Source organism: Bubalus kerabau, chromosome 4 (genome assembly GCF_029407905.1).
Source record: "Bubalus kerabau isolate K-KA32 ecotype Philippines breed swamp buffalo chromosome 4, PCC_UOA_SB_1v2, whole genome shotgun sequence".
Taxonomy (NCBI): Eukaryota; Metazoa; Chordata; class Mammalia; order Artiodactyla; family Bovidae; genus Bubalus; species Bubalus kerabau.
The window spans coordinates 111,923,570-111,946,896 of NC_073627.1; the positions used below are offsets into that span (position 1 = coordinate 111,923,570).

General features: G+C 41.0%; 1 protein-coding gene across 2 annotated transcripts in view; it reads right to left on the minus strand.

Annotated features, from left to right (window-relative positions):
* Positions 1-23,327, minus strand: part of KLF9 (KLF transcription factor 9) — a 47,375-nt gene that overhangs the window by 7,888 nt on the left and 16,160 nt on the right. Inside the window, exons 2-3 of one of the 2 annotated variants that reach the window (XM_055578290.1) lie at positions 12,264-15,908; positions 4,946-11,926 (exon numbers count right to left, since the gene is read on the minus strand). In XM_055578290.1, coding sequence (XP_055434265.1) covers positions 15,679-15,908 — 230 coding nt within the window. In that variant the 3' untranslated portion in view covers positions 4,946-11,926; positions 12,264-15,678. Of the gene's footprint in view, positions 1-4,945; positions 15,909-23,327 lie in introns of both variants that reach the window. The other variant, XM_055578291.1, reaches the window with a different exon arrangement.

Sequence of the window (23,327 nt, forward strand, 5' to 3'; positions counted from 1 at the left end):
GAAATAGAGGATAACAATAGAATGGGAAAGACTAGGGATCTCAAGAAAATTAGAGATACTGGGGGAACATTTTATGCAAAGATGGGCTCAATAAAGGACAGAAATAGTATGGACGTAAGAGAGGCAGAAGATGTTAAGAAGAGGTGGCAAGAATACAAAGAAGAACTGTACAAAAAAGATCTTCATGACCCAGATAATCACGATGGTGTGATCACTCACCTAGAGCCAGACATCCTGGAATGTGAAGTCAAGTGGGCCTTAGGAAGCATCATTATGTACAAAGCAAGGGGAGGTGATAGAATGGAATTCCAGTTGAGCTATTTCAAATCCTAAAAGATGATGCTGTGAAAGTGCTGCACTCAATATGCCAGCAAATTTGGAACAGTCAGTAGTGGCCACAGGACTGGAAAAGTTCAATTTTCATTCCAATCCCAAAGAAAAGCAATGCCAAAGAATGCTCAAACTACTGCACAATTGCACTCATCTCACATCTAGTAAAGTAATACTCAAAATTCTCCAAGCCAGGCTTCAGCAATATGTGAACTGTGAACTTCCAGATGTTCAAGCTGGTTTTAGAAAGTAGAGGAACCAGAGATCAAATTGCCAACATCTGCTGGATCATGGAAAAAGCAAGAGAGTTCCAGAAAAACATCTATTTCTGCTTTATTGACTATGCCAAAGCCTTTGACTATGTGGAGCACAATAAACTGTGGAAAATTCTGAAAGAGATGGGAATACCAGACCACCTGACCTGCCTCTTGAGAAACCGGTATTCAGGTCAGGAAGCAACAGTTAGAACTGGACATGGAACTACAGACTGGTTCCAAATAGGAAAAGGAGTACATCAAGGCTGTATATTGTCACCCTGCTTATTTAACTTATATGCAGAGTACGTCATGAGAAATGCTGGACTGGAAGAAGCACAAGCTGGAATCAAGATAGCTGGGAGAAATATCAACAACCTCAGATATGCAGCGGAGAAGGCAATGGCAACCCACTCCAGTGTTCTTGCCTGAAGAATCCCAGGGACAGGGGGAGCCTGGTGGGCTGCCATCCATGGGGTCGCACAGAGTCGGACACGACTGAAGCGACTTAGCAGCAGCAGCAGATATGCAGATGACACCACCCTTATGGCAGAAAGTTAAGAGGAACTAAAGAGCCTCTTGATGAAAGAGGAGAGTGAAAAAGTTGGCTTAAAGCTCAACATTCAGAAAACAAAGATCATGGCATCATTTCATGGCAAATAGATGGGGAAACAGTGGCAGACTTAATTTTCTTGGGCTCCAAAATCACTGCAGATGGTGACTGCAGCCACGAAATAAAAAGACCCTTACTCCTTGGAAGGAAAGTTATGACCAACCTAGATAGCATATTAAAAAGCAGAGACATTACTTTGTCAACAAAGGTCCATCTAGTCAAGGCTATTATTTTTCCAGTAGTCATGTATGAATGTGAGAGTTGGACTATAAAGAAAGCTGAGCACCAGAGAATTGATGCTTTTGAACTGTGGTGTTGGAGAAGACTCTTGAGAGTCCCTTGGACTGCAAGGTGATCCAAACAGTACATCCTAAAGGAGATCAGTCCTGGGTGTTCTTTGGAAGGATTGATGCTGAAACTGAAACTCCAATACTTGTGGTCACCTGGTGCAAAGAGCTGACTCATTGGAAAAGACCTTGATGCTGGGAAAGATTGAAGGTGAGAGGAGAAGGGGACAACGGAGGATGAGATGGTTGGATGGCCTCACTGACTCAATGGACATGAGTTTGGGTAAACTCCAGGAGTTGGAGATGGACAGGGAGGCCTGGCATGCTGCAGTCCATGGGGTCACACAGAGTCGGACATGACTGAGTGACTGAACTGAACCTATATACATACTCCCTAAAGGCTAGTCTTGACCACTAAACTGGTGGCTCTTAACCAACAGATGGGTAGAATATGTAGAAAGGGACATGCAGCCTTAGCTGTGCCAGGCCTGCAAACCCAAACTTCTCACATACTGCATGAAGATCAAGAAAAGGGGTGGACATGGAAACTTCAAAACTCAAGCCTTCAAGAGACATTTCTTTTGATTAATTAATAAATGCAATCCAATCCAGTAGTCATGTATGGATGTGAGAGTTGGACTATAAAGAAAGCTAAACACCAAAAAATTGATGCTTCTGATCTGTGATGTTGGAGAAGACTCTTGAGAGTCCCTTGAACTGCAAGGAGATCCAACCAGTCAATCCTCAAGGAGATCAGTCCTGAATATTCATTGGAAGGACTGATGCTGAGGCTGAAACTCCAATACTTTGGCCACCTGATGCGAAGAGCTGACTCATTTCAAAAGACCCTGATGCTGGGAAAGATTGAAGGTGGGAAGAGAAGGGGATGACAGAGGATGAGATGGTTGGATGGCATCACCAACTCAATGGACATGAGTCTGAGCAAACTCCGAGAGTTGGTGCTGGACAGGGAGGCCTGGTGTGCTGCAGTCCATGGGGTCACAAAGAGTCAGACATGACTGGACTGAACTGAACGAGCACGATGTCTCTTAAGGCTTGTCTTTAAGAAATACTTAAGAAGCAGCCTAAGGACCCTGGTAGCTCAGTGGTAAAGAAATCGCTTGCCAATGCAGGAGACATGGGTTTGATCCATGATGTGGGAAGACCCCACTGTGGAGCACTAAGCCTGTGAGCCACAACTACTGAGCCTGTGCTCTCGAGCCCAGGAGCCCCAACTACCGAGCCCACGAACCCTAGAGCCCATCTTCTGCAAGAAGAGAAGCCACTGCAATAGGAAGTCCGAGCACCACATCTAGAGGAAAGCCTAGCTGCAGCAAAGACCCAGCACAGCCAAAATAAGTAAACATTACTTTTTTAAAAAAGAACAAAAGAAAGAAAGAGCCTAGGGTAGAGGTCAGTAGTTTTTTTTTCTGCAAAGAATCAGATGGTAAACATGGCTTTGTAGGCTGTACAGTCTCTGTCATGCATACTCAACAGACATTGTATGACAGCAGTCATAGGCAACATGCAAATAAGTGAGTGCTTGTGTTCCAGTGAAAATTTACAAACACTCAGATTTGAATTTTATATCATTTTCAAGTGTCTGATATAAAATTCTCTTTGGTTTCTTCAACCATTTAAAACTGCAGCAGCTATTCTTAACTTGCGGACTATAAAAACGATCTATGGACCAGATTTGACCAGGGGCCATAGTTTGCTGACACCAATATCAACAACACCTGCTCACCCTACTTCAAGCTCTTTCATAAACAAAGGCAAAGAAAACAGGCCCCACCCACGAGAAAGCAACCAGGTGGTAGCTCTTACTACTAATGGACAGCCATGTTAACTCTAGGAGCGAGAGATGGAAAGAACCAATATTTCTTGAAAACCTAGTACTGTGTTTAAACCTGATTTACTCCTCACAACAGTACTATTACAATGTGTATAAGTAATAACGTGTTACTAATACTATGGCATTACATATACATGTACACTTTTCATAGTTGAGGAAAAGCGAGACTCAAAGATTAAGTGCCTCCACCTGGTCCTCAGGTAGGGTTTGAACATGGGTTGGTTTTTTCAGTAAACTTTCAGTGTGGTATTGCAACCTGGGAAGACCTAAGTTGATAGTGAAGAACGGAGGAGTAGAAGCTGTACTCGGAAGAGATGAAACTCAGGAAGACAGACCTTCGGTGCCAGGGTAACCAGGCATGCCTGAATTAGAGCACAGAGGAGGGAATGCGAGAATTCGCTGCTCTCCTGGCGTAACAGTCCCAGAGGCCACCCCAGATCAACCCAAACTGACTGGAGCATTTGACCCCCAGATTGGCCTGCCATGGTAGAGACAGGCAGCCCAGCAGCAGATCATTAATTTAATTCAGCCGGACCATATAGCAGGTAAACCCCAGTGCAAGGGCTACGGCTTTAGCACTGCTGTTCCAAGAAATGGTAGTTAGATTGACTTCCGGTATTTCCTCTTCTCTCTTTTTTACAATTGTAGCCTATATTAATTTTATAGAAACTTTAGAAAAATACAGATAAGGGATATAAAAACTCCCCATCAACATAATCACAGTGACATTTTTGTATAATATCCTTTACATTCTATATGTTAAAGTAGGACTATGCTATTCATACCACTTTTTGCACTAAATATATATATCATGAACATGTTTTTGTGTCATTTCCCAAAATCTAATTTGCAAAATGTCCCAGAAAACAAAGCAAACTGACCATAATCAAATAGATTTGTGCAATGCTGTACTGTCCCAGCCTCAGACGTTAACAATGGCTGTTTGATTAGACCAAAGGCTGGCAAAGAGCTCCAGTAGAGAAACCTGGGTCACTTTGCCCGGAGTATCTCTTATTGAACCTATTTAATCATGGAATCTTTCTAGAACATTTGGAAAATTAACGTTCTACAGAATATCTTTGGTGTAAAGCTGTTCTATATCATTTGTAATGGATGTACCATATTCCATTGTTAAAGGGTTCATTAGAACTAAATATGGAGATTGTTTTCAAGTTTTCACTATTATAAACAATATATGCCACCAGGTACATTTTTGCAACTCAACATTCACAGACACTCATGATAATTCCTTGAACATGCAATTGCTTGGTCAAGGATATGAATATTTTTAAAGTTTTTAAGAAATGGATGTTATAATTTATATAATATTTTATGTGAGAAACTGAATGCTATATTTCACTTTTAATTTTGTTTTGCTAATGACTAATACTTAGGTTCAATAATCAGGCAGATTTTTACTAGATGCTTTGTATTTTGTGACTATGCTAAAAGCAACATGTATTGATTTTATAGAGCGACTGAAACTCTCATAAATGTCTGTTGGCAGCATCTTCTAAAACGAATACATGGAAATTCTACATATTAGTATTCTACTGCTATATAACAAATTACCACAAACTTAAGAACAAAATTATTTTTAGCTTACAGTTCTGTAGATCAGAAGTCCACCACAGCGTGGCTGGGTGATCTGCTCAGAATATCACAAGGCTGAAATCAAGGCGTTGGGGAGGATGAGTCCTCATCTAGAGGCTTTGGGGAGAACCCCACATCCCTAACTCACTGTTGGCAAAATTCAGGACTTTGATGTTGTAGGGCCGATGCCCTGTTTCCTTGCTGGGGGCCAGCTAAGGCCATCCTCTGCTTCTAGAGGCCACTTTCCAGTCCTTGCAAGGTGGACCCCTGTATCCTCAAGCTCCCAACAACACAGCAAGTATTCCTTGCGCTTCATGTCTGACTCCCTCGTCTGCTCCCAGATGAAGAAAGCACTTGCTTTGAAAGCAGCTGTGATTATATTAGGCCCACCTGGTTATCTCCCTATTACAAAGCCCACCTGGAAAACCTATCATTAGGGCAAGGATTCTAAACGGCTGCTTTTATTATGCTGCCTACCTCCTCCTATGATTGAGCAGTTACAGTCCTAGATATATACCCGACAGAAATGAGTGCATGTTTACCAAAACACATGCACAAGAATGCTAACAGAAGCACTACACACATTAACCAGTATCTGGAGTAATTATTCAATAACAATTGTGAAAATTGTGAAATATTTTGATGACTTGAATAGAGAAATGAGAGTGAACAAACTACAACTACTTACAGTGACATGAATGAATTTCACAAAAGTATCGTGGGGGAATAGATAATGTGTTTTGTGGGAGCAAATGGAGGGTACTTAATCAGCCCAGGAAGTCATAGAAAGCTTTCTAAAGGAAGGTACAGCCTTCACTAGGGCTTTCCAGGTGGCACTAGTGGTAAAGAAGCCACCTGCCAATGCAGGTGAAGTAAGAGATGCAGGTTCGATCCCTGGGTCAGGAAGATCCTCTGGAGGAGGGAAAGGCAACCCACTCCAGTATTCTTGCCTGGAGAATCCCATGGACAGAGAAGCCTGGCAGGCTACAGGCCACAGGACTCCAGAGTCAGACGTGACTGAAGCAACTTAGCAAGCATGCACGCAGAGCCTTCTTTGCAAAGAAATAGAGTGAGTGATGGGGACCGGGAGGACAGGACTGAACTAACTGAAAGAATATGAATAGAAGTTACACATCTGTAAAAAGTATCAGCAGATGGGTATTATGAATGGACGGCAAAACAGTAGGGGTAAAAGGTATGCCTAGAGAATTTGGCAGGGGTCAGGACATGGAGAACCTTGCAAGCCATATTAAGAATATTGACCTTAATCCTTTAAGTGACAGGAACATGGGAGGTACTGGAAAACAAAAGAACATAGATAGTTTATGTTTAGAACACCGACATGGCAAAGCAGATGATCATGTTAAAAGAAAATATGGAGGAAACTATACTAGTTAGGAGGCTATTCAAGGAATATAGGTGGGACATTATGGGAGCCTGAGTGAGCTGGAGAGGGACAATATAAGAAGCATGGATGCCCTGTACCAACCTCCCTTTCAGACACTGCTTCTTTAAGTTTTCAGAACATTTTTATAGTTTTTAAATTCTGTGGCCCAATTGTCTCCTAGAAAACATGTGCCAGTCTGGGTTCCCACTAACAATGTGCCCATCTCTCCTAATTTCTGACAAAATGGGTGCTTTATTTTTTAAATCTTCACTAATTGCCTAGGCAAATACAACTGTGTTTGCTCAAATACAACTCTGTGCGCTCAGTCACTCAGTCATGTCCAACTCTTTGCAATCCCATGACTCCTCTGCCCATGGATTTTTCAGGCAAGAATACTGGAGTGGTTTGCCATTTCCTTCTCCAAAATATAACTGTAACTCATTTTTTTTATATTGTGGTTTTGACTGAAAGCATAGTGAACATTTTTAAATGTTTGACTATTTTTATCATTTTTTAAAGTGTCAAGTCATATTATTTGAATTTTTCTAAATGTTTTTTATACTGACCTGTAAGAAGATATATATTAAAGATACTAACCCTTTTGAGGTGCACTTTTCCATATTTGTACCTTTCAATTTTGTTTAGGCTAATTTTTTTTATAATAGCTTCACATTATTAGTTAAATCGACTAATTTTCTGATATTGACTTCTACTCTTAGATTTGTATATTTGAGTTCTTTCTCAAAGCATGATTTGAGGAATATAGATCTTCACCTATATTTTATTCAAGTGCTTTAATAATTCTATTTAAATATTTAATATAGGAGTTAATTTGGTATATAGTTTTTAGATAATTAACTGGCTAAACACTGGCTAATTCATGCTTTCCCCATTGACTTGGAGTGTCACTCTTATATATTAAATTCTTATGTCTTTAAAATGGGCTGTAATTCCTGGTAGAGCAAATTCTCCTATACTATTTTTCTTTTAAAAAATATTCTTGACGATTCTTTTAAGTCAGGGTTAAACTAGCTTCCTAAATGAACTGTTTCCCATCATTTTCTATGCTTTATGTTCTAACAGTTTAAATTCTAAAGAAGATATTGGTTCCTTAAATATTTGAAAGATTTTGCTTATAAAATTATCTAGGTGTTGAAATTCTCTGACATTTGTTTAACTTTGTTTATAGTTTTTGGTCTATACTGTACTATTCATCAAAATTGTTCTTCTCCTAAGAAAGTCATTTAATCAAAATACCCCAAATTATTATAATATCTATAGTTAATCTCTTTTCATTTGTAGTATCATGCATTTATTCAGATTTTCTATTTTTGCCATTTGGCTTTGTCAAAAGGGACATTTTTTGGTCTTTTCACAGATCCACCTCTTAGGTTTAATCTATTCTTTCTTCACACTTTTCCCAGATTTTATTCACTTTCTTGCTTCTTGAACTGATTGTTTGGTTTATTTTTAATGGATAATAATAAAAACATATAATAAAACTCCAGGAAATGATGAAGGACAGGGAAGCCTGGTGCGCTACAGTCCATGGGGTCACAAAGAGTCAGACATGACTTAGTGACTAAAGAACAACAAAGGCTCTGAATTTTCCTTTTAAGTAAAGCTTTTGGGTATATTTTGGATATATAGTTTTTTCTCTTATTTTTATTGACTTAAACTGATTATAATTTGTATTTTCTCTTTCATTAAGAATTAAGATGTTGCTGTGGTTGTTCAGATGCTAAGTCGTGTCCTACTCCTTGCAATCCCATGAACTGCACCACGCCTGGCTTCCCTGTCCTTCGGTATCTGCCTGAGTTTGCTCAAACTCATGTCCACTGAGTCAGTGACACTATCCAACCGTCTCATCCTGTTGCTCCCTTCTCTTCCTGCCTTCAATCTTTCCCAGCATCAGAGTCTTTTCCAATGAGCTGGCTCTTCACATCAGGTGGCCAAAGTATTGGAACTTCAGCTTCAGCATCAGTCCTTCCAATACATATTCAGAGTTGATTTCCTTTAAGATTGACTGGTTTGATCTCCCAGAGAGATCCAATGGACTCTCAAGAGTCTTCTCCAGCACCACATGTTCAAAACCAACAATTCTTTGGCGCTCAGCCTTCTTTATGGTCCAACTCTCACATCCATACATGACTTCTGGAAAAACTATACCTTTGGCTATACGGACCTTTGTTGGCAAAGCTATTGTATGCTTTTTAATATGCTGTCTAGTTTTGTCATGGCTTTTGTTCCTATGAACAAGCATCTTTTAATTTCATGGCTGCAGTCACTGTCCATAGTCATTTTGGAGCCCAAGAAAATAAAATATGTCACTATTTCCACTATTTCCCCATCTATTCCCTATGAAATAATAGGACTGGATGCTATGTTCTTCATTTTTTGAATTTTCAGTTTTAGGCCAGTTTTTTCTTTCCTCTTTCACCTTTATCAAGAGGCTCTTTAGTTCCTCTTTGCTTTCTACCATTAAAGTGGTATCATCTGCATTTCTGAGGTGGCTGACATTTCTCCCAGCAATCTTGATTCCAGCTTGTGAGTCATCCATCCCAGCATTTCGGCATGATGTACTCTGCATATAAGTTAGATAAGCAGGGTGACAATATACAGCTTTGAGGTACTCCTTTCCCAATTCTGAATCAGTCCCTTGTTCTATGTCCAGTTCTAACTGTTCCTTCTTATCCTGCATACAGGTTTCTCAGGAGGCACATAAGGTGGTCTGGTATTCTCATCTCATCTCTTTCAGAATTTTCCACAGTTTGTTGTGATCCACACAGCAAAGGCTTTAGTGTACTCAATGAAGCAGATGATTTTTTGGAATTCCCTTGCTTTTTCTATGATCCAGTGGACATTGGTAATTTGATCTCTGCTTCTTCTGCCTTTTCTAAATACAACTTGTACATCTGGAAGTTCTTAGTTCACACGCTGTTGAAGCCTAGCTTGAAGGATTTTGAGCATAATCTTGCTAGCATTTGAAATGAGTGCAACTGTAATTTGAATGCTCTTTGGCATTGCCTTTCTTTGGGATTGGAATGAAAACTGACCTTTTCCTAGTCCTGTGGCCACTGCTGAGTTTTCCAAATAAGATGGCATATTGACTGCAGCATTTAAACAGCATCATCTTTTAGGATTTGAAATAGCGCAATTGGAATTCCATCACCGCCTCTTAGCTTTGATCATAGAAACGATCACTTGACTTCACACTCCAGGATGTCTGGCTCCAGGTGAGTGACAACTTGTTATGAATTGTTCCCTTTACTGCCTGCTAGTCAGAAAGTGTAATCTCTGTTATTTATTGTCTTGTATCTTATATTTTTTAACACGTTTCATAAATAGTTGAAAAGATGTATACTACCAAAGTCATCTCTTATTTAGGTAAGATTGCAATTCTGTAGTTTTCATGAAATTCTCCTGACTTTTTTTGTTTCGTGTATTTTGATGGAATGTTACTAGCCACTGTTACATCTTCAATATAGAATATTGAAGATGTATAAAAAGTAATCCCTTCTTTCATCCATTTTTTCATTAAATTCTATTCTTTTCTGATTTTAATATGATAACTCTTAAACAAGGCAGAGGCCAACAAAAAAATAATTTATTTTTACTGGATAAAGATAATCCTTGTTATTTCATTTTAAGTGAAGCTCTTGTGAAATATGCACCCACACAATTTCATATTTTGATTCAACTGAAAATCTAACTTTAAATAAGGAAATTTAGGTGCCATGTGGATTCTACTTTCCTTTTTTTTGTCTGTTTCTATATCTCCTTTCTTTTTCCTATCTTGTGCTATGTATTGATCAAGGCTCTTTCTGCTTTTTAAATTTTCTGCAAATTGTATGAGAAATAACTATTTTATGATTTTGTACCTTCTAATTACTCTTCCCCTTCCCCAACCAGATGTCTGTTTCCACTATTCTAATGCAGCACTAATAAGTTTCACCAATTAACTCAAATACCTCATTTCAATACTTTGGACACATTTTAGCACTAGTCTTACTACAGCTCCCAGTGACATTCAACAGAATTGATTAATTTTCCCCCACCCCCACCCCGTCCCTTATTCTGTTGTTGTTTAGTCGCTAAGTCATGTCCAACTCTTGTGATCCCATGGACTGTTGCCCACCAAGCTCCTCTGTCAATGGGATTTCCCAGGCAAGAATACTGGAGTGGCTTGCCATTTTCTTCTCCAAGGGATCTTTCTGACCTAGGGATCTTCCTGACCTAGGGATCTTGCTGACCTAGGGATCAAACCCACATCTCCTATTTGGCAGGCGGGTTCTTTACCACTGAGCCACCTGGGAACCCCAGTGCATTATTCTAGGACCTGCAGTTTTCTAAGTTTTGTTACTTCTTCAGCTACCTTTCTGTCCCCCTCCCTTCTCCTCTGTTCTAGACTTTCTCTCTATTCTACCACAGGTGATCCCACCCATTCCTGTGGCGTCAGTTACCTCAAACATGCCTGTGACTTCCAAATCTCCAGTCCACACTTCTGTGAGTTCTAAACTAGTATGTATAATTGTTGTTCTCTCAACACGTCCCTGTGATGTCTACGGGCAATATGTCCACTGACGAGTCTACAACTTTCCTTCACACCAGCCATCTCCTTTCCTCCACCTCATCCAACTGCATTAACCTGTTGCTCAGCCCATAATAACCTGAGGGTCATGACTGGAGCTTTTATTCATTCACCCCTGACATCCTAATATCTTCAAGTCCAAATGATTCTTCCCCCAAGGCATTTTTGGAACTATTCACTTCTTCCTACCGCCACTGAGCCAAATAATCATCATCTCTTGCCTGGACTAATACCAGTCTCCCTGCTTCCATTCTTGCCCCTCTAAAATCCATTTTCTACCCACACCCAGAAAGAGCTTCTTGAAAAATGTGTATCTGATCATAACCTTCTTCTGCTTGTAACCTTCCATGAGATTTCCCCCTCTGAGAATCAAAATCAAACATTACACTGTAACCTGCAATATAGGCCTTATAATCTGGCCTGTGCCAACCACCCCATCCACTCTCATCTTCCTTGTTTATGCTCCAGCCACCCCTTCCTCGAGTTCCTCCAAAATCCTGATCACCCTCCTGCCAAACTCCTCGCACTGGCTCTTCTCACTTCTTCCATATCTGCAGGCCTGGCTCCCCCGTGTCACCCAGCTCCCAGCTCATATGTTTAAGTCCCCCCAGGGAGACTCAACCTAAAGTAGGCTTTCCCCAACACCCAAGTCACCCAACTCTATTTTCATCGCCCTGCTGATCACTGTCTGAAATTATATGGATACTTGGTTTACTTGTTTATGGGTTTTCATCCCCTAACTTATAAACTCCATGAATGAAGAGAGTTTGTGTGCTTTTGTCACCTTTGTGTCCTCAGTGACAACAATGCGTGGCACGAACAGTTGCTCAATAACATGGGTCAAATGCAAATAACCTGATGTAGTAGGCACAGAAAGACAGAGGCTTCAGTTCAGCAGATCCAGATTTAAATATGGTCTACACCACTTACTAGAATGTGTTAGCAAGTTAGTAATTTCCCCCATCTGAAATATGTGGATAACAGTGGTATCTTCTGTAAGGAGCTGTACAGAGCTGCTGTAAAGATAAAATGAGAAAAAAGCACTGAACACTTGGCACTGTGACACACAATGAAAGCTTAATAAATACTAGCTAGCTAGTATCTACTTATACTAGATTATACTGTGATTAGATTTTAGAATATTTAGACGAAATTACACACACACACACACACACACACTTTGGTGTTCATCTTCACTTGGTTTTATGGTTTTACTGTTTTGCCTTTGAGACTCCAATTTGAGTTCTTATCAATACCATATCTCAAGAGAATAATCTGAGTAATGTTCTCTGACTAGTTCCTAGTATACCCCAGAATAGTTATAAGCTTTATAGACCTCTTTAAGTGATTTACCTGAAAATATAAATATTCCCTTCCAGTATAATACAGTAGTTTAATGCAGCCTCCATTCCATCTCCTTCCTCAGAGGTCTGTGAATAGTAAATACAGACAGGTCTACACAAATATCTCACATTGAAGGGCCTAAGTAAGTCATCTTTGTACTCATCATAAAACCCTGTGAGCACTGGTTAAAGAGGTAACCTCCAGTATGACAAAAACACACCCCTCTTAGAACACAAATGGCTAGAACAATTTGATCTTTATCATTTATTATTTTTATTTGGACAACTTATATACATATGTACAAAATACCTACTGTCAGAATCCTCTTATAATTTCATTTGATTTACAAAAATGGGACAGCAAAATAACTTAGGTCACTAATACTGTACAAAAATAAAACTGATTAAACAGTTGTAAAGATCAGTATCTTACAGTGTTACAGATCATTTATCTGTTGTGAAAGAACATCTCAATCTATCCAGAGTGATGAGTACTGTGCTAAATCTACCTGCAAACTGACAACTAATCAGTTTCTGTAATTATAACTACCAAATATAATTCTCAAAAGAAGCATGATGTAGGGCTACACACCTTAAAGCCAGGGCATCGTTCCACAGTGGTGAAGGGCTTTCTTCTTCCCTAACCAAGGAGAGGAGTTCTCTTAACTCTAAAACTATTTAAATTTTCCAGAATATGACAACTACTTACAGTATTAGATAGAACAATTTCTCTTTCTTTTTAAACACCTGCAATAGTCTTTCAAAAAAATTCAGTTTGGTTAAAAAAGTAAACAAAAATTACTATCCTGCATTTGGATTTTTTAAAGTTAAATCCATGGTCTTTTTAATATAAAAAGTAACTGTTTCATAGTTTTAGTGTTCAATGAACTCTAGTAGTCCTATTTGAACCATATCTTGATAGAGTAAATCTAATTAGAATGCTGGTTCCTGTTTTGTTACGTGTTAAAACAGGAGTTATCACAAAGAATAAAAAGCCTTGAGTTTATACGTTATATTATTATAACATATAAGAGAATATCAAATGTGAGTTCTTCAACGACTTGAAAAGGCAAGTACAACTTTTTTTTGGGAAGTAAATTGTGCATTTTTTTTTTAAACAAGTTGCTGCATTTACATCCATCTAAGTGCTGGACAAAAGCCATATATAGATTTACTCCTGAAACTGTAAAGATTGTCTTTCACTGACTTTGCTTGGTTTTCCTTCATTTCGTTCTGTGAGGGAAAGATGAGTTTGTACAAGTTAGTGGGTTGCTAGGCAACCCCAAACTCCTCACTCATTAAAAGGCAGCGTGCAGAGGATCACAAGCAGAACCATTCCATGAGTTCAGTAAGAAACAGGCAGCCTAACCTATTTCGTATGGAAGAACAGATGTCCTTAAAACTTATTTTGGACACAGAAATTAAAATTTGGTTTAAAATAAGCGTTTCAAAAATCTGAAACAGAGGTAGAAAGTGTTCTTTATTTTTCCTGACATGTTTTCCCGTGAGAAAACACTTTCCTTTTTATCCCATGGACTGATCCCAGTCCCTAATGTTAAAAGCAGTTCTTTTTATAGAACTACTAATGCAACTACACTGGTTAAACAAATCAAGGAAAAACGCCGTGCAGGTGATGGCTACTGTACTGGAAGTTGGAATCAGCTGTGACCCATGCTTGCTGCAAGAGCCCACACTGGTTCTGAACTGGAAACAAGCATGTGTCAGGTGAAATGATGAGTTCACCAATAGGTGGGCACCCCAGGTTTACACAACACATCTCATAGCACACGTATAAACTAGAGTGCACCATAGCTCCCTGTTTTAAATATTAGATAAAATTGTCAGAAAATGCTTCTGATGAAAAAAAGAAATGTAAACATTTCCCCCACCATCAGTGCTGACTCCCCTATTTGAGGTTTCTTCTTAATGATGAAAACTCAGTTCATTTTTCTGACCACATAAAGGCCAAAATTATGTTATCAGATAAATGGCATATTATGGATGTAGTGGTTGAGGCCATTTTAGATACCTGGATACAAGATCTATAGTGGTGAGGCTACTGATGTAAAATGTAAAAGATACAGTGATGTATTTTCATCCCTGCATGTTCCATGTGCCTTCCTTTTCTGAAAGAGACGACTCTGCAGTCTCCTCTGAAATCATTGTGGTCTTTTCCCTTAGCACTCACTACTTACAGGGATGTATTATTTTTCTTTTCACATTTCACCCCCCTTTTCTTTTTACATAACTCTTGCACCTGTTAGTGGGAGTTTTGTAGGAATATGAGATGGTAACCAACAATGCTTTTCCCCAGAAAGCAGACGTTCCCAGAGCTAGTTACCATTATGCACTCATTCAAATAAAACCCAACAGAGTCAAAGCCCTCCTGTTCATGGCATTATGGTACAATAAGATGAGGTTAATTAAAAGGATTGGAAAATTTGGAAAAGTTAATAGAGCTAAAATTCTGTTTGTTTGTTTTTTAAATTAAAAAAAAAAAATACTACCCTCCTTCTCCTTCAGCATCTGTTGTATATATTCTGCCCTCACATCTTTGCCATTTCACAGGGAAACATGTACTGTAAAATAAGCAGATTATAATGCGTTTCCAAACAGAATGTCTGCTTCTATCCTTAAAGCATGTATTTAACTTATTCATCCTCTGCATTAGAAAATAAAAGTGCAGCTTATGTTCAAAAAGTACAATTCATACAAAGCAAGGTTTGAAAGTTCTGTACTTAGTGTAACCTTTCAAAGGTTTGTCTTGATTAGTATAAATTCAGACTGCTTACCCATTGACTATAAGTAACTTTTTTGTTTTCAAGTCTTTAGATGACAGATCATGCTGGAGTAGATGTGCTCTTGCTTGCATAAAGACAGCTGTGCTATGGCGTTTTGTCTCAAAAGGTAACGTGATTCAAGAGAGTGGTTTTGCTAAAGAAACCGAAGCACACTCGTCATTACATTAAAAGGTAAGAAAACAATTCTGAAAGACAGCAAGCAGAAAGGGCCCAGAATCACTGTGTGATGCCACAGGTCAACTCACCCAGTCAGACATATGTACACCAGTGTTGTATCTTTAAAATTCTACCCCAGTCTTGGCCTTACTCCCTCCCCCCACCCACCACCACCCCCCCCAAAAAATTAAGGAGAGGGAAAAAAAAAGCATCTGCCTTCCCTCCCACAGTCAGAGACAGTTCAGAGTTGCCTCTGCAAGGGGACCAAGTGTTGACTTTGATCTCAGGCTACAATGTGCTTTTAAAAACAACGCAGGGAGAGGAAAATTAGACTAGAGACCAAAGAACAGCAACTTCCTATGCTGGCAGCACGCCTCCTGGGGGCCGTGGTTCCCACGTGTCTGTCTGTCCGCTGGGAGTAGTTTGTCCTTCCAGGTCTGTCCCTCCCTGGCTGAGGTGGGCAGCACCTCACAAAGGGTTGGCCAGCGCCTTTTTGGATCGCTTGATCATGCTGGGGTGGAACTCTGTGTGCCGCCGGGCGTGCTTGGTCAGGTGGTCGCTCCTCATGAAGCGCTTCTCGCACAGCGGACAGCGGAACTGCTTCTCCCCTGTGTGGGTGCGGTAGTGGCGAGTCAGCTCGTCGGAGCGGGAGAACTTTTTAAGGCAGTCTGGCCATGTGCAGGGAAAGGGCCGTTCACCTAAGAGGAGGGAATCAGGGACAGAGGTTAAAGGTCACCAAAGGTCACCAAAACTCTCCAGGCTGGTCCTGGTGGACTACCCTATCACCATGACTCAAAGGATAAGGCCTCTATGTTCTGGGCTGAACTGTCTGCCCCTATTCAGAGATCAAAGTCCTAACACCCAGTACCTCAGTCAGAATGTAGCTGTATTTGGAGACAGGGTCTTTAAAGAGTTAACTGAGGTTACATGAGGTCATCAGGTTGGGCCCTAATCCAATGACTGGTGTCCTTATGAGAAGAGGAGATTAGGTCACCACCTCACACGGGAAAGGCTGTGTGAAGATGCTGGGAGAAGGTGGCCATCTACCAGCCGAGGAGATGGACCTCAGAAGAAACTGGCTCTGCTAACATCTTCATCTTGGACTCCTGGACTCCAAAACTGTGAGAAATAAATTTCTGTTGTTAAAAGCCAGGGGCCCCCAACTTCTGGGCCATGGACCAATACTTCCTGTCAGATCAGTGGTGGCATTAAATGGCGCAATAAATGTAATGCACTTGAATCATCCTGAAACCATCCCCACCATCTCATCCATGGAAAAACTGTCCTTCATGAAACCAGTCCCTGGTGCCAAAAAGGCTGGAGATCGCTAGTAGGCCACTCAGTCTGTGGAACTTTGTCATGGCAGCCTTAACAAAGTAATACCATGAAGAAACTGCTGAGACTCATCTCTGTTAGGTAAATGAGCTTATACCCAATGGATCCCCAAAGAGCCTTGGAGACTACATTTTCCAGTTTTTTTATGTGCTGTTGCTGGTTTCATGAGTTCTCTCTGAGGATTCAAACCTTAGCCCTTGCTAAGTTTCCTGGCATTGTAGAGATGGAAGAGAACTGAGCATCTAATCCAACCAACCTCCTGCCAGGGGCTGGCATCTCCCCTCAAGTTCCTGGGGGCCTGGCCATCCAGCTTCTGCCTGAACAAGTCTGGTGGCAGAGCCCCATATTTGCCAAGGAAGCCTGCTTGTTTCCGAGCATCCCTGTAATAAACTGGTTACTGATGTGAACCTGTCTCCCTGTGAAGGCCATATTTCAACCCTAAGAATTAGTTTGTTCCCTCTGCCACATAATAGTCCCTTAACTATCTGAAGATTACCATCATGCCTGTCTCTTTTCTTATCTGGATGAAATAATCCCAGGTTCTTCTATATTTCTCATAAAAGAAGAACTCACATTATTCTAAAATAATGGCAGGGATTCCCTGGTGGTCCAGTGGTTGAGAATCCACCTGCCAATGCAGAAGACACAGGTTCAATCCCCGGTCTGGGAAGATCCCACAAGCCACGAGGCTAATAAGCCCACAGGTACTGAAGCCGACATGCCTAAGAGCTTGTGCTCCACAAGCCACTGCAACAAGAAGCCCATGCACCGCAATGAAGATCCAGTTCATTAACAGCCCCTAGAACTGAGGAAATACCCAGTCAAAAATAAATAAGTACAAATTTTAAAATAAACTAAAACAATGACAAAAGCATTACTACGAACAAAGCTAGTGGAGGTGATGGAATTCCAGGTGAGCTATTTCAAATTCTAAAAGATGATGCTGTGAAAGTGCTGCACTCAACATGCCAGCAAATTTGGAAAACTCAGCAGTGGCCACAAGACTGGAAATGGTCCGTTTTCATTTCAATCCCAAAGAAAGGCAATGCCAAAGAATGCTCAAACTACTGCACATTGCACTCATCTCACACCTAGTAAAGTAATGCTCAAAATTCTCCAAGCCAGGCTTCAAGCAACACGTGAACTGTGAACTTCCAGATGTTCAAGCTGGTTTTAGAAAAGGCAGAGGAACCAGAGTTCAAATTGCCAACATCTGCTGGATCATTGAAAAAGCAAGAGAGTTCTAGAGAAACATCTATTTCTGCTTTATTGACTATGCCAAAGCCTTTGACTGTGTGGAGCACAATAAACTGTGGAAAATTCTCAAAGAGTTGGGAGTACCAGACCACCTGACCTGCCTCTTGAGAAACCGGTATGCAGGTCAGGAAGCAACAGTTAGAACTGGACATGGAACTACAGACTGGTTCCAAATAGGAAAAGGAGTACGTCAAGGCTGTATATTGTCACCCTGCTTATTTAACTTATATGCAGAGTACATCATGAGAAACGCTGGGCTGGAAGAAGCACAAGCTGGAATCAAGATTGCTGGGAGAAATATCAATAACCGCAGATGTGCAGATGACACCACCCTTATGGCAGAAAGTGAAGAGGAACTGAAAAGCCTCTTGATGAAAGTGAAAGAGGAGAGTGAACAAGTTGGCTTAAAGCTCAACATTCAGAAAACGGAGATCATGGCATCAGGTCCCATCACTTCATGGGAAATAGATGGGGAAACAGTGGAAACAGTGGCTGGCTTTATTTTTCTGGGCTCCAAAATCACTGCAGATGGTGACTGCAGCCATGAAATTAAAAGATGCTTACTCCTTGGAAGGAAAGTTATGACCAACCTAGACAGCATACTAAAAAGCACAGACATTACTATGTCAACAGAGGTCCGTCTAGTCAAGGCTATGTTTTTTCCAGTAGTCATGTATGGATGTGAGAGTTGGACTATAAAGAAAGCTGAGTGCCAAAGAATTGATGCTTTTGAACTGTGGTGTTGAAGACTCTTGAGAGTCCCTTGGACTGCAAGGAGATCCAACCAGTCTATCCTAAAGGAGATCAGTCCTAGGTGTTCATTGGAAGGACTCATGTTGAAGCTGAAACTCAAATACTTCGGCCACCTGATGCAAAGAGCTGACTCATTTGAAAAGACCCTGATGCTGGGAAAGATTGAGGGCAGGAGGAGAAGGGGACAACAGAGGATGAGATGGTTGGATGGCATCACCAACTCAATGGATATGGGTTTGGGTGAACTCTGGGAGTTGGTGATGGACAGGGAGGCCTGGTGTGTTGCGGTTCACGGGATCGCAAAGAGTCGGACACGACTGAGCGACTGAACTGAAGTGAACTGAATGACAAAAGTGCATGTACAGACTAATGGTTTCACATGTATTATCTCATGGAATTCTTACATGATACCCCATGAAGGTGGCCCATTTTACAAATAAGGAAACAGGCTTAACACTCCTCAGTGTTTCCACATCCCTTCCATTATCGTTGCTCTCCTCAGATTCCTGCTCCTGTTTCCTTGTCCCACTTAAAATGCAGCTAAGCCTTGCCCTCCAGACATGATCAGGCCAGCACTGCGGGCCTCCTGCCCCCTAGACTGGCAGGGGAGAGTCTGTGTCCACGTTTGTGAGGGACACACACAAGCAGAAAGGCAGAAGGAGCTACTTCGGATGAGAATCGCTTGCTCTTCTTGTGACTGTTACCCCCCCAGCTCTGGGTACCTGCATCCCTGCTCCTCACGCCTTTCCAAGCACAGCCCAAAGCAGCTGCTTCACAGACTCAGGGCACAAACTCTGGTTTCCACAAAAGTCTCCAGACACTCCTTAGGTAGGTGTGAGGAGTGAATATTGTCTCACTCCTGTCCTCACCTTCATGGAACCCAGAGAGAGGCTCCAAGGGCTGGGAGCTGCCCAGTGTGGTGCATCTGAGTCATCCAGAAATGATTCCTTCCCCCAGCTTCTCCTAACCTGTGCCAGAGATGTGAAAATAATGAGAATAACAACAAAATACCGCTATCACCTCTGTGACAATCTATACATGACTAAGATTTTATTTGCTGCTCTCTAAGCAGAGCAACAGTGACACGCCATGTACAATCTACCTGCTCTTATGGGAAACCCGATGTGGGCAAAATGAATTTTTATACACAGATTCACTATACAAAGGTCAAAGTATAAATATTTCCTCCCTGGGCTCTAAGCTGAAAAGCCACAGCAGCTGAAGGCCATATAGCAAGCCCGTGAATTCCCAGCTCTACCCAAGGCAGATGATGTGCAAGGAAGGGGCTTCAAGCTGAATCCTCTGAAAACACCAACAACATAGAGTTGAAAACGACAGTTTTGTAACTTCTGTTGGATTAAAAAGCATTTGTACCCAGTTCAGCAGAACTTTCGAGCAAAAGGCAAAATGCAGGTTTTATCAAAACCCATGAAGTCTGAGCCTCCTGGGGCAAGGACAATGTCATGTCTGACTTTTGAGCTACCTGAGCTGCCAAGCTTTTAAATGCCTCAACTGTGTACTGAGTCTGCTCATCCTCCAGGTCTCTCATAAGACCAAATCCTGCTCAGAATTTCCCAGAACACGGAAAGATTTCTGGGCTATTTCAGAATCAGACAGCAGCAGAGTCCTCTCTAACCTCAATGAAGGCTGTATGGAGAAGTGTTCTTTTAAACATGTTACATTAAAAAATATAATGAATGGTTAGAATTTACAGCATGAAAAGCTGTAAAAAAAAAAAAAAAAAAAAAAAAAGACCAGAAACCCCTCTCTCTGTTCTCCCTACATTGGAGCCCTCTCTTCACTGCTTGATGATCTGGTGGGAGGGAAGTGATGACAAGGAAAAGCTCCGTGTTTTCTCTATGCTTCAAATGCGCATCAGAGGCAGTTTCCTTGAGGGTGTGGTAATGTGGTTTAGTTATTCACTGGCACATGTTTCTTTCAACTGCATCATGAGGAGGGATTAATTTATTTGAATGAATCTGTGTCCATTGTGGGAAAAATGGGTCAGAAGACCACTCCAGCATGTGCTAAGACTGGAAAAGAAATAAGGCATTACCTGTTTCAGCAAGATGGAAGTGATAGTCAGTGGAAAACTGTCATGAAGCCTGAACCGGCTGTGTGTACTGGAGAACTGCTAAGTATATACGTTTACTGCTTTACAAACATTCCAAGTGTAATCAGGGTCCGTTCCCACTGCCTTCACTTTCATTCTGGCTTCTGGCTGTACTTTCTTCACTGCCCCTCACAGTAGTCAAGTGATTGACTGTCCTTGCCCCAACATCCTTTTCCCTGAGCGCTTAAGAGAGGAGAAAGCCACCCACAGGGCCCAGAGCAAATCAGAGCCAATAGTAGCCTTTGTTGGAGTCATGTAATGTGTATAATTCAAGCTTACAGTTTCCAAGCATTTAAAAATAGATCTACTTGGAAGTGAGTTGCTAGTCTAAAAGCTCTAGGATTGTTTTGATTTTTCTTGGATCCTTTGGAAAAGCATTAGGGGCATTTGGTCAATGATCTAAATCAGGAGTTAGCGAACTTCGACCCATAGGTCAAGTTTGACCTGCTGGAATAAACACCATCCTTATACTTAGCTTTTACCAAATGGTTGAAAAAAAAAATCAAACAAATATTTGTGACAGGAAAAAGTCATATGAAATTCAAGTTTTCATGTCCCCATACAAAGTTTCATTGGAACACAATTATGCTCATTGTTTATGTATTATCTATGGCTGCCTTTTTACTTGGGCTTCCCTGGTGGCTCAGCTGGTGAAGAATCCACCTGCAATGCAGGAGACCTGGGTTTGATCCTTGGGTTGGAAAGATCCCCTGGATGAGGGTATGGCAACTCACTCCAGTATCCTTGCCTGGAGAAACCCCATGGACAGAGGAGCCTGACTAGGCAGTGCTGAGTGGTTGTGACAGAGATTGTACGGACCACAAAACCTAAGATATTTACTATCTGGTCCTTTATAAAAAGTTGGCTGACCCCTGATCTCAACCTGCAGGCCTGATTCTCTATCTGGTGCACACCAGAATTTATAAATCTAAATGTCTTCAGGAATCAGACACAAAATAAAAGTGGGTGACATGCCCAGTATATTAGACTGGATCATAGACTGTAGAGGAATCTGGAGCCAACTGGGGAATGCTTTCCACACAGAAAGGCATTCAAACTCCACATCTGATAAAACACTGTACCAGCCAAGCAGTAAGCAGGCAGGGGACTTGAATTCTTCTTGGTGATTTGCAATTTGCAGCCCTTGGAAATCATCCACCTCTTCAACCCAGTGGAGAGTTTGCATACAACCTACTATGGAATGCATTTCCGCATGTTAGTTAACGATAGACACACGTTAAGGTATCTGGAATAATACACATGTTTTGAACCTAGGAAAGTATGGAATGAGGAAATTATACATAGAGAGGAAAGAGAATTTAAGGCTGAATGAGACCGGAGATGATGTGCAGAGAGGGAAGGATGGGCCTCAGAGGGGCTGTGATTTGCCTGCATCCTGCAGCTGGGGGTAAATCAAGTCAGGCCCTTCCTTTCAGCTCAAGTCTAAGATGCCAGAAGAATGGGTAGCCTTCTTTATATATAAAAAAATCATATGGTAAAGCAACAATTAATTAAACAATATTTAAACTTATCTTTCATATTAATGAGAGAGTCACCTTCCTCCTGGGTAGGGGGGGATAAAAAAAAGACATGTACAAGACTAGTGCTTTATTTCTGGTCTTCACAGGAAAACACACCCAGAGGCAGCGACACAATAAAGGCTGCTTTACTGAAGCAGAGCTGTTAACAGCACAAGTTTCTGTGTGTTCTCATTATTTATACACCACTCCCCTCCCCTCCCCTTTCAGCAACAAGCTAAGTGCTTATTATCACTGACAGACTCAGCTCTGAGTATAAAATAAACTAGATCGAAGTGGCTACTGAACACTGCACCAAACGTGTAAAAGATTTTCTTTACAGAGACAGGTCAGGCCTCTAGAAGTCTTCTGGGCCTCCAGTAGGTTCAAGAGAAGTAGTGTAGGGCCTGCTGGCTATGCATTTGCCAACTTGATGGCTCATTGCTTTTAAGAAAAGAACTCTACCCTACCTGGTGATTGGCTGACAATGCCAAGTGAGGCTTATTCTTCTGTGTAAAGTTGTGAAATGAACAGTGCTGAGTGTTCTGCATAGAAGGAGAAAGAGGACAAGCTTGGAGATTGCTAACTGGATACATCTAACCCTGTTCAGGCTCCCCTGAGCTCAGATGGGCAGCCATTGAGGTCCCACCCTAGAGTCTCAACCCTCCCCTCTCTGGCTCTCCTTCCACAATTCCATGGAAGAGCCAAAAATGGGCTAAACCTAATTGACACAAGAGGGTTAAAAACACCCTGATACTTCCACTGCTTTGAGCAAAAGTAACTCAGTCTAGTAAAACAAATCTAATGGAATTAGGCCTCTTTTTCAAAACAGAATTCTAAAAATGCCAATTAATAATCGCAGCATCACACAGATGTACAAAATCAAGGCTGTTTCTTGAGGGAAAATAGTGTTTTTCATAATTACAAAAAAGCAACTAGGATTCCAGAGATAAAAAGATAATTTGATATTGGAAAATCATAATGATATTATTCCTCATTTTAACAGGCTAAATTCACCCCTACTTACCCTCACCTGCTCACACACATCTTGCCTTCAAAAATGTAGAGCAGTATTTGATAAAATTCAACATCTATCCTTTTTTTCTTTTTTAGGAAAACAAAATGGCTCCTTAAAGAATAAA